This window comes from Leptodactylus fuscus, chromosome 2 (assembly GCF_031893055.1).
Source record: "Leptodactylus fuscus isolate aLepFus1 chromosome 2, aLepFus1.hap2, whole genome shotgun sequence".
Classification (NCBI taxonomy): domain Eukaryota; kingdom Metazoa; phylum Chordata; class Amphibia; order Anura; family Leptodactylidae; genus Leptodactylus; species Leptodactylus fuscus.
Genome location: NC_134266.1, coordinates 52,434,284 through 52,446,092, shown reverse-complemented (window position 1 = coordinate 52,446,092; position 11,809 = coordinate 52,434,284). Strand labels below are relative to the sequence as shown.

Sequence of the window (11,809 nt, the reverse complement as noted above, 5' to 3'; positions counted from 1 at the left end):
TGTTTTTTGTTGAGGATTTTGAGGCTACAAAATCCTGACCAAAAAGACGGCTCCCATTGAAATCAATGGGAGCCGGAACAAACGGAAAAAAAAAGCGACAGGCTCATTCAGGCGGATTCGCCTCGCGACATCCGCCTGAAGACACTCCCTTCCGACTAGGCCCATTCATTTGGGCCTAATCCGGAGCGGAGTGTGTGACTGGATGCCGGTGTACTGCACTGGACTAAAAAACCCCATGTGAACTTACCCTTAGCCATTAATCACAATGAAGATAAGAGGACAGCCCAGCCACTAGATAGCAGAGGTGGTCTGAACCCTGTACACACTGAGGAGGCATATTCAGCTGTACCTGACTAATGGAGTAAAGTAAACAAAGTCATGTATTGGGTAAAACACTTCAGTTGGCATAAGCTACAAGTTTAAACATGATCCTGGAGATGGGAATATCCCTTTAAGGTCATACTTTAAATTGGATCTCTTCACTGCTTACTGACTGTAAAGATCTATTACCTATGTGACTTGAATCTATATGAACTTTAGTTGACCTCAGTGCAATAGTTAACCTTTAGCATTGCCATAGTTAAAATGTTGAGGAAGGGGTGGTCGAGAACAAAATATGTAGTGGTCCAGTGGATAGACATGATAAAGAAAGTGTGGTCCACTCGATAGAAAGGCTAAAGAATGAGCGGTCAGGCTGGCTAACCAAAGAGTGATCAGGTACATAGGCAGGCTAAAGGATTGGTCCGGAGGATAAGCAGCCTAAAGAAGTTGTCCAGCATATAAAGCCCCGAATTTTTAGCAAATACACGTGACCGCTGAGGCCAATCAATGGCTTCAGCACAACGCTGGAAGACGCCGTGGGAGCGGATGAAACGGGAGGTGTGCAAAGACACCGGAGCAATGGGGTCAGGTGAGTATGCATTTTTTAATTTCATTGCTTAATTAATTAAACTTTAAAAGGGTTGACCATTTTTTGCCTGGACATCCCCTTTAATAGTTCTATAATATCATATCATTATATTTTGAAGTCAGAGTCTATTACATTTGATTCCATATTCGTAGCCCTGCTCACACACCACTGTTATTTTCTATTACTACAAGGACATTTCTTTTTTTACTTTCCTTGGTCACTTTGATTAAACAACAAATATAATATATGGCCCTGAAAATAAATGTAATGAATTATTATTAGCCGGAAAAGAAATGTGGAATGTGAAGGCATTGGAAAACATTTCTGTATTCTAATTTTTTTTAGCTTTCATTATTGAAAATACTAAATGTTAAAATATATATTAGTCATGCTTCCTTTGAGAAAACTGGAAATAAAAGATTGGGAAATAATATTAATTTACTATCTGTGAATACGTCAGTAAAATTTTCCAATTATTTGCATAGATTGTTGTCAGTAAGACAGGCCTATAGATTTATAGGGAGACCTGCGGTGCCCTGAGATGAAACGGAGGTGGCAGAGCTTTTATTTAGTTAATCCAAGGAGATCTTCACTAACTTCCCACAGTTTCTTGGCTACTGCGTCATCCCGAGCATGGGGCTTGACCTGTTGAACCTGGCAGTCGGCGAAGTAGCGCCCGCTGTACATTTCAATCCCCTCTTGGACAGCACAGTAAATAGAGGTCTGCGCTCCATCCATAGGTGTTTTCAGCAGGAGCCAGGCGAGAGGAAACAGAAGTACCTGAAGCCAGTATGGGAAGTTGCGTCCTAAATTAGTGAGTACCACACCTGAAAGAAGGGAAGATATTTACATAGAAGGCGTAAAAGAAATCATAATCTTTATAGTAGTCTATGGGATTTGTATACACAGAAGGCAACAAACTCTTACTATCCCAAACCAGAAATTCCCCAGCTCTACCTATACATCCCGCTATACATTACAGACTCTACTTTTATGATTTGCATGATTTTTAATTTTTTTTCCCAGCATCCTATCCAATTGTTTTTAATGGGAACAAAATGAGGGAAGAATCTGACGCAAAATCAGCGCCACATTTCAACATGTGAACAGGGCCTGATACTGTTAACAGTGCAGTGAACGTTTTCATCTGTATTAATGGAAGTGCTCAATGCAGAAACTGAGTGGGAGCCCACAGATATAAGTATCTATGTATATATATCTACAGCGGCGTAACTAGCAAAGACTGGGCCCCATTCTTTTCAGACTCCCCAGTATAATGATCGGAGGCCAAGGGAAGGTGATCAAACAGAAAAAAACAGTGTTACTTACCTCTCCTGGGCTCCAGCATGCCTCCCTATTGTCTTCAGCCCTCTTCAATGATGTCACAGATGTGGGTTACGCCAGTGTTATTATGTGTTGTGACAATGACGTGACGTCATCGAAGAGGCCCAAAGGCAGGAGGGAGTTGCGCCGGAGCCCAGGAGAGGTGAGTAATGCTGGTTTTTATGTTTCCTCACCTCCCTTGGACCTCCGATCATTATACTCTGAGGTCTGAAGAGAACTCCTAGTATAAGAGAAGTTTTGGTTCAAATGTTTTTGGTACAAAAAAAATAAAAAATCGCCAGGTGATGCTTGTGAGATTGTCATGAGGTTTGCTCAACAAATATTGCCTGTTACCCACTATAATTACTCCAGCAGGTAATGGTCAATTTCTTTCTTTTTTATTTTTTATTTTTATTTAAACAGTCTCAAGAGCTTGTCTGGGTTTGCCACATGCTGACGCCAGCCCTGGGTAGGGGAGGGCGATTAATCGAAAGATAATTGAAACCGAACAGTAACCAAGATAACCAAGGTGATTTTGCTCAGGTCGGTTATTTTGATTCAGCTATTACAATATTTGCAGTTTCACTTGGACTGAACAAGTCTGAACCAAAACTGCTATGATCATACTGTGGGATCTCCTCAGACCGAAAAAAAAGCCCACTCACCTCTCCTGGGCTCTGGCGTGACTCCCTGCTGTCTTCTGCCTGTTGTCAGGGACCGCTGAGGCCTGTGATTGGGCCTCAGCAGTCACGTAGTGTCAGAATGCTTCACACCCTGTGACGCTGAGACCCAATCATGGGTGAGTAACACTGTTCTTTACGTTTGATCACCTACCCTGGGCCTCTGCTTATTATACTCTGGGGTCTGAAGAGAACTCACGTTTGATCTCATATGCAAAAAAAACCTGTGGCATCCTCTATTTAATGCCATATTATGGAGATATTGCCTATAGAAAGCATTGCATCTAGGGAAATATATCTCCATAATGTCTTTCCATACAGATCTGTCATATAGTGGAACACTAGTTAGATTCTTAAAACTATATACCGCAGCTAAAGAACAGAGCACAGAATGGAGGTACCTACCTGGGTGAACAGAATAACAAGTCACATCGGTGCCCTGGAGTCTGTTAGCTAGCTCGCGAGCAAACAGAACATTGGCGAGTTTACTGTCACAATAGGCCTGGAGAATTTCCTTCCATGTTTCTCCAGATGGATTTAGATTCTTGAAGTCAATCTTTCCCCTGTTATAAGCTTTGGAGGCAAGAACCACAATACGGCTGGGAGTGCACTGCTTGAGGCGATCCAAAAGCAAATGAGTCAGTAGAAAATGACCCAAGTGATTGACTCCAAAGACCAAATTGAAACCATCTTCAGTCTTGCCTTTACCTTCAATACCTAAAATTGCCATAAGAGAAAGCAATGCCATAAATACTGTCATTTCAGCACTTTGGGCTATTTGCTGTAAGGATTGTAGCAATGACCTTCTAGATCAGGGGTCAGCAACTTTCGGCACTCCAGCTTCTGTGAAACTACAACTCCCAACATGCTCCATTCATGTCCATGGGAGTTCCAAGAACAGCAGAACAAGTATACATGCTGGGAGTTGTAGTTTTACAACAGCTGGAGTGCCAAAGGTTGCCTACCCCTGATCTGAATAGATGGGCACATTGGTTCTTTATCTATTAACAAGAGTGTCATGTGCTTCCCCATGTACATCAGGATGGAGCTATGTCCTAGATCCTGGTGTCTTACCTGCATTGTTGATAAGTATGTCCAGGCGAGGTTCACTGCTCAGAAACGTTTGGCAGAATGACTTAATGGATGCCATGGAGGCTAGATCGAGCTTCATGAAGAGTACCTGACTGTTACCAGACAGCTGGAGAAAGGTAGACAGGACATATCAAAGCATGACATTACAGAGAATACCACATGTAACATCTTAGCCATATGATTCCAATGTACAATAACCCCAAATCAGCCCGAAACTTTTAATAATCTTTAGGCTGACCATTCAGATTTCAATAGATAAATGATAGGTTATATAGCGTTGTGGTCATACATTCAGTAGATCAATCTGCTTACCTTCTTCTGCTCTATAACATGCTGCCTTCAGGCTCAACATCATTTTCCATGTGACAGGATCCCTTTAAGGGGCATTACCATCTTAGAAATTTATGGCCATTCTACATATCAAATTCCAAAACGTCAGTCATTGTACATCATATTATTTCTGTGAGAAATATCAATGATTTGATGGTGGTATATGGTGTTACATGACATTACGTGACTTATACATGTAATTCCGGTCATTTGCTAAATCATGTATGATTCTGATATAAAGAGTAAGGGTCCTTGTACGTGGGCTGATGCCTGGCCATAACATGCATTGATCATAGGTATAACAATTCCATTAGTGGTCAGTTATAGAGTATGTTTGGCCCTGCATGAGGACGAACAGTTGTTAATCCGATCATTGACCCCTATACGGTGAAGCACAAGCTCTGCTTACACGAGACGATGTACTATCCATAATCAATGAATTTTCGGCTGGTCTAGATGGTCTGAGATTGTCAGATGATCACTGTTGTATTTATTCAGCGACTCAGTTGTCCAAAAGACCCTTAAAGGGGTTTTCCCATGAACATAACCGTGTTTAAATTTGTAGAGAATTAGAAATTAAACATTTTTGCAAATATAAATTATTTTTAATTTTGCTGAGTTTTGAAGATTTCCTCTGCCCATCTTCGTTCACAATACCGTTGTTGATCATCAGTAGTGCCTGTTGTTATTGTCTGTCACAAGACATTAGCAACAGACACTAGCAGAACCCTCATAAATCTGTTAAAAATTCCACTGATTTCAATGGGATTTTATCCGGTGTCCGTTAGTGTCTGTTTACACCATATCCGTCACATGTCCGTTTTTTTTTCATGGACAAAAAATCCTTCATACAGGACATTTGTGACTGCGAAAAATAACGGTTTCATGGTGGACTCCAAGCGCCCGTTATTTTTTTAACATTAAAGTCTATGGGCAATGGGTAGGGATCCGTTATACTGTCCGTTTTTTTCTGCGCATGCTCAGAAAGCAGAAACAAACAAACAAAATAAAAGAAAGTATCAAAGCAGACACTGAGGGCGGGTTCACACCTGCGCCCAGTCTCCGCTTTCAGGTTTCCATCTTCTGCCTGAGAAACTGGACAGGAGATGGAAACCGCCAGTCACTTTTCAAACCCATTCATTTGGGTTAACGACCGCTAGCAGCATGGACAGAGGTGTGAGACCACCCTTAGTGGTGACAGTCTGTTGTCTTATTCAGTAGACAGTGGGTACAACCATGAATGCAGGAACTTTATATGATCTTGGACTTGTCAGAAACCCAGCCATGGTTTCCTTATTGTTCCTGGGTTATCTTCTCCTACATGTAGTGTCCCTGCCTGATAATCTGCTCACAATAAGGAAACCATGGCTGGGTTTCTGACAAGTCCAAGACCATAGAAAGTTCCTGCATTCATGGTCATATCCAATGGAAATCTATCAAGATAAAAGACTTTTACTTCTAAAATACTGAAAAAAAAATCTTTTTTTTAAATTGATTATATTTTCTTTAACTTTTAACTCTCTAAAAATGAAATACGGTTATATTCACAAGAAAACCTCTTGAAGGAGCCAACTCATCAGCCTCATCCAAGACACACTGTCCTATACTTAGGAATTACAGGCACATTTTCTGCAAGGCTATTGCATGTGCAAGGACCCTTACACCTTCAATGTATCCTGCAATATAGGGGTGGATACTGTATTACCGCTGAACTAGGCAGATGTGCCATTCAGGAGTCTGGTAAAGCTGGGTGACAACCCCTGTGATCATTTTTTGGGAACACTGAGAGAGGAAGAAAGCATAAAAGCATCAAGAACAGAATCAGCAACTTGCCAAATGTTCCTCAATGAAGAGTTTGTGTGAGATCTCCACTTACTCTACGTATGTCATATGCAGCCGCCTCTCCGGTTTCCTTCACACGACAAGCCAGAATGACCCGAGCTCCCCGCTTGGCCATGTCTAGTGCCGTCATTTTGCCAATTCCAACATTTGCCCCTGTATATACAAAAGAAAATACGGCATCAGAGAAATTTACACAAGAACCATCGCAGCCATTCATTCAACTGGACGTTCCAGTTCCTCTTGTCAAAGCACTTTGTCTTTCCACAGTCTGGCACTAGTGCGGACACACCCGACATGGCAACACTTGCCGGTTTCATTAATATCTAGGAATAACAAGAGGAACGAGACAGCACAGAGTTAAGATATGTTCGGACTTGTCAGAAGTCACGCGGCGAAAAGGAATTGTAATTGGAGATATAGTATCGCCTCAAACTCCTCTTTCCTTTCTGCCGCAGCTTTCATTCACTGATCCAGCTCAGATAAATGGGGCTGTTCGGCTTAGTGTCTCGCACTGCGGGGTCTGCAGCTGATCAGCCATAGACTCCACAGCAAGAAGGAGCAGTGTTTTGGTTTGGTATGCAGTCAGTATCCTTGGTTGGTTGCTGGATTCCAAATTCTATGTAGATAAGGAGCGCGCTCAAAGAAGTCACTCTCCGCACTCACTGTCAGCGTGAACAAAACTTCCTCTTTATTCACCACAAACCGTCTTATGTAGCATTGTGTAGAGGAGATGACATATACAGTATATATGTATAGAAATCAGCTGGATCTTACACATTTCCTTGGGTGTGGTCCAGAATGTTGGTGCCATCTTACTAAGCTGTTATTTAATTAAAAAAATAGACATTTTATACATAACAGCACAAATCTTATTTTTTCAGCATCCTGCTCTGATCTCTGTCTCCCAGATTCAGGATGAACCCGAAGGCCGGAATCCAAGAGCTAGTGAGAACCTGATAGCAATTGGTCATCTTGCTGCAGAAGACAACAAAAACCAAGTCACTGAAAAATGTTCTTCCAATAATTTTTTCATTGGTTTTTGAAAAGACCTGCCGGCTTCTTTCAAACCCATTTATTTGAATGGGTTTAAAGATGTCCGGCCGTGAGCGCCAGTGAGCGGTTTATGTTCTCCGCGGCGAAACCGGGTTTTTTAAACCGGACACAGAGTTGGACATGCAGTACTCTGTGTCCGGTTTTAAAAAAACGGTTTCGCCACGGAGAGCATAAAACGCTCACGGCCGCACTCGGTCTGACAGGTTTCCATCTTCTGCATGCAGAAGACGGAAACCTGAAAACGGAGACCGGCCGCTGGTGTGAACCTAGCGTCATGTATATTTTTAATCCTCATATCGGCACATACAGGTCACATTGAGTAGTATCAGACCATCAGAGGCCTCTGCATGAATGATGGGTCGTCCATTCATTCTGGATCCTCCCCACACTTGTACAGTATACAACATATCTCTTAGGGCTCGTTCACATCTGCACCCAGGAGTCCGTACTTCAGGTTTCCGTTTCCTGCCTAAAACAGAGCAGGAGACGGAAACCTGCAGGAGTCTCTCTCACCCGTTCATTTGAATGGGTAAGATAGATGTCCAGCCGTGAGCGGCGGTGAGCGTTTTATGCTCTCCGCCGCGAAACCGGGTTTTATAATCCAGACACAGAGTCGGACATGCACTACTCTGTGTCCGGATTAAAAAATCCGGTTTCACGGCGGAGAGCATAAAACGTTCACCGCCGCTCACGGTCTATGGTTTCCGTCTTCTGGCATGCAGAAGACGGAAACCATAGAACGGAGACCAGAACGCAGGTGTGAACCCAGCGTCACCTGTCACTAGGACTGTCTCTCCTTTACACTCTCTCAGTCACTAGGACAGTCTCTCCATTACACTCTCTCTGTGACTAGGACAGTCTCTCCTTTACACTCTGTCACTAGGACAGTCTCTCCTTTACACTCTCTCAGTCACTAGGACAGTCTCTCCATTACACTCTCTCTGTCACTAGGACAGTCTCTCCTTTACACTCTCTGTCACTAGGACAGTCTCTCCTTTACACTCTCTGTCACTAGGACAGTCTCTCCTTTACACTCTCTCAGTCACTAGGACAGTCTCTCCATTACACTCTCTCAGTCACTAGGACAGTCTCTTCTTTACACTCTCTCTGTCACTAGGACAGTCTCTCCATTACACTCTCTCTGTGACTAGGACAGTCTCTCCATTACACTCTCTCTGTCACTAGGACAGTCTCTCCTTTACACTCTCTGTCACTAGGACAGTCTCTCCTTTACACTCTCTGTCACTAGGACAGTCTCTCCTTTACACTTTCTCTGTCACTAGGACAGTCTCTCCTTTACACTCTCTCAGTCACTAGGACAGTCTCTCCATTACACTCTCTCTGTCACTAGGACAGTCTCTCCTTTACACTCTCTCAGTCACTAGGACAGTCTCTCCATTACACTCTCTCAGTCACTAGGACAGTCTCTTCTTTACACTCTCTCTGTCACTAGGACAGTCTCTCCATTACACTCTCTCTGTGACTAGGACAGTCTCTTCTTTACACTCTCTCTGTCACTAGGACAGTCTCTCCTTTACACTCTCTGTCACTAGGACAGTCTCTCCTTTACACTCTCTGTCACTAGGACAGTCTCTCCTTTACACTCTCTCAGTCACTAGGACAGTCTCTCCATTACACTCTCTCAGTCACTAGGACAGTCTCTTCTTTACACTCTCTCTGTCACTAGGACAGTCTCTCCATTACACTCTCTCTGTGACTAGGACAGTCTCTTCTTTACACTCTCTCTGTCACTAGGACAGTCTCTCCTTTACACTCTCTGTCACTAGGACAGTCTCTCCTTTACACTCTCTCAGTCACTAGGACAGTCTCTCCATTACACTCTCTCTGTCACTAGGACAGTCTCTCCTTTACACTCTCTGTCACTAGGACAGTCTCTCCTTTACACTTTCTCTGTCACTAGGACAGTCTCTCCATTACACTCTCTCTGTGACTAGGACAGTCTCTTCTTTACACTCTCTCTGTCACTAGGACAGTCTCTCCTTTACACTCTCTGTCACTAGGACAGTCTCTCCTTTACACTCTCTCAGTCACTAGGACAGTCTCTCCATTACACTCTCTCTGTCACTAGGACAGTCTCTCCTTTACACTCTCTGTCACTAGGACAGTCTCTCCTTTACACTCTCTCAGTCACTAGGACAGTCTCTCCATTACACTCTCTCTGTCACTAGGACAGTCTCTCCTTTACACTCTCTGTCACTAGGACAGTCTCTCCTTTACACTCTCTGTCACTAGGACAGTCTCTCCTTTACACTTTCTCTGTCACTAGGACAGTCTCTCCATTACACTCTCTCTGTCACTAGGACAGTCTCTCCTTTACACTCTCTGTCACTAGGACAGTCTCTCCTTTACACTCTCTCAGTCACTAGGACAGTCTCTCCATTACACTCTCTCTGTCACTAGGACAGTCTCTCCTTTACACTCTCTCTGTCACTAGGACAGTCTCTCCTTTACACTCTCTGTCACTAGGACAGTCTCTCCTTTACACTCTCTGTCACTAGGACAGTCTCTCCTTTACACTCTCTGTCACTAGGACAGTCTCTCCTTTACACTCTCTGTCACTAGGACAGTCTCTCCATTACACTCTCTCTGTCACTAGGACAGTCTCTCCTTTACACTCTCTGTCACTAGGACAGTCTCTCCTTTACACTTTCTCTGTCACTAGGACAGTCTCTCCTTTACACTTTCTCTGTCACTAGGACAGTCTCCCCATTACACTCTCTCTTACCTGTCACTAGGACAGTCTTCCCCTTCAGGCTGGTGTCACTCTTGCAGTGTCTTCCCCTGATGAAGTTGTAGTAGATGAGGACATAGAGCCCCATGACTACTCCCCCAGACAGCAGCAGCACGGCGGCCATGACTCCTGCTCTCTGTGATGGCCACTATACACGCTGCATACAATCCCGGTTTATCTGCTGCCGGCTCTCCCGCCCTCCCGTCCTGTCACTATGTAATGACAATCCCTTTGCACGACCCACATAACCTGCTGTTTCCTGCAGAGCTTAGCGACGGCGGCCTGAGAGGAACAAACTAGTGACGTTCGTTTGCCTCTTGCCGGTTTCCTTTTTGTGCTGCATTAGAAGTCTGTGTGTTCTCAGCCTGTAGTGTCCTGTTCATATATATGAACTATGGAAAAAATACTGTGGAAAAGCTGCGTTTTTTTAAAAAACGTTTGCGTTTTTCAAAAACGCAGCATGTCAGTTATAGTTGCAGAAACGCTGAGTTTTTCTCTCCATAGATTTCTATGGAGTGTATGAAAAATGCAGCACGATAAATGTGTTGCAGAAACACCACGGAAAAGCATCAAAATCCGCAGACAAAAACTCATTGTTTTGCTTGGTTGAGGCTAAGGGCCACAGGCCGGAACCGCAACGCTAAAGTGCTGCGGGAACAAGATAGGTGACAGACATTTCAGGAAATAGCCTCTATAGCTGCAGTATTATAGCATACATATAGTAATAGAGGGACCTCCTCCTGCACCTTATGCAAACCCCACTGTAAGTGCCTACTAGGGGCTCCTTGAGCAGACAAGTGGCCCTACAACCTCTACAGTAAACTCTCATTCAGATGTTATTACCATCTAACAGCTTCTAAGTCATCCACTGCCCCTGTCAATGAAGTCTAGATGAGACAGGCTGCCACTGCGCTCACAAGACTCTCATAGGGTAATGTGCATGCAGCATTAGTCTCGTTCATTTACTGAATAGTGCATCACCGCTGTTATACCCGGATATTCTTAAAGAGGAACCTTTCATGTCCTCTATACCGTCAGAAAGCAGACTGTGCGTTGAATTCTGCGCACTGTAGGCTTTCCCATTATGTGGCCCAGGGCTTGAGATATTGGAGTCGTTACCGATGTCTGCCCACTGTCAGAAGAGCGTTCCTGACAGTCTAGCTGAGCTGTGAGGAACACCCTTCCCTATAGCTCTGTACTGTCAGGAGGGGGCATTCCTTATCACCCAGCCATGACACTAAACTGTGAGGAATGTCCCCCCAGTACTAGTCTATAGACGAGTACAATCAGGTGGGACGTTCCTCACAGCTCAGCGTCATGGCTGGGCAGTAAGTAATACCCCCTCTAACAGTACTAGTAAGAGGGTCATTTCTCACATCCCAGCTAGACTGTCAGGAAGGCCCTACTGAAAGTGGGCAGACATCGGTGTGGTTATAACGGCAGTAACATTACAGCCCCGGTGCACATAACAGGAAAGCTGACAGTGTGTTGAATTCAGCACAGTTGGCTTTCTAGCAGTATATAAAGCCGCATGTGCCTGAGGACATGAAAGGTCCTCTAAATGTTTTCCTTGCCCTACATATGGATTGCAGTGCATAGAGTCAATACCGGTGACAACCTTTGAAATATCTGGTTTCTAACATTAAAGAGGACCTTTCACTACTTTTGGGCACATGCAGTGTTATATACTGCCAGAAAGCCGACAGTGCGCTGAATTCAGCGCACTGTCGGCTTTCCCGATCTGTGCCCGGTGTAAAGAGCTTACGGTGCCGGTACCGTAATGCTCTATGGTCAGAAGGGCGTTTCTGACCATTAGCCAGAGACGTC

The 11,809-nt window shown here is 44.0% G+C and overlaps 1 protein-coding gene across 1 annotated transcript; it reads right to left on the bottom strand.

Moving 5' to 3' along the window:
* Positions 1 to 1,330: 1,330 nt before the first annotated feature.
* DHRS13 (dehydrogenase/reductase 13) lies at positions 1,331 to 10,248 on the bottom strand. Its single transcript, XM_075263791.1, has 5 exons — positions 9,977 to 10,248; positions 6,212 to 6,330; positions 3,988 to 4,111; positions 3,319 to 3,630; positions 1,331 to 1,737 (listed from the first exon to the last, which is right to left on the bottom strand). Exons 1-5 carry the CDS (start codon positions 10,104 to 10,106, stop codon positions 1,475 to 1,477), a joined length of 948 nt encoding a protein of 315 aa, XP_075119892.1. The 5' UTR covers positions 10,107 to 10,248; the 3' UTR covers positions 1,331 to 1,474.
* Positions 10,249 to 11,809: the final 1,561 nt, after the last annotated feature.

Coding starts and splice junctions, on each gene's coding strand:
- DHRS13 (XM_075263791.1), bottom strand. CDS start 10,106: ATGGCCGCCGTGCTGCTGCTGTCTGGGGGAGTAGTCATGGGGCTCTAT. Junction 6,331..9,976: donor GAAGACTGTCCTAGTGACAG/GTAAGAGAGAGT, acceptor TTGTATATACAG/GGGCAAATGTTGGAATTGGC. Junction 4,112..6,211: donor CTGCATATGACATACGTAGA/GTAAGTGGAGAT, acceptor ACCTTTCTCCAG/CTGTCTGGTAACAGTCAGGT.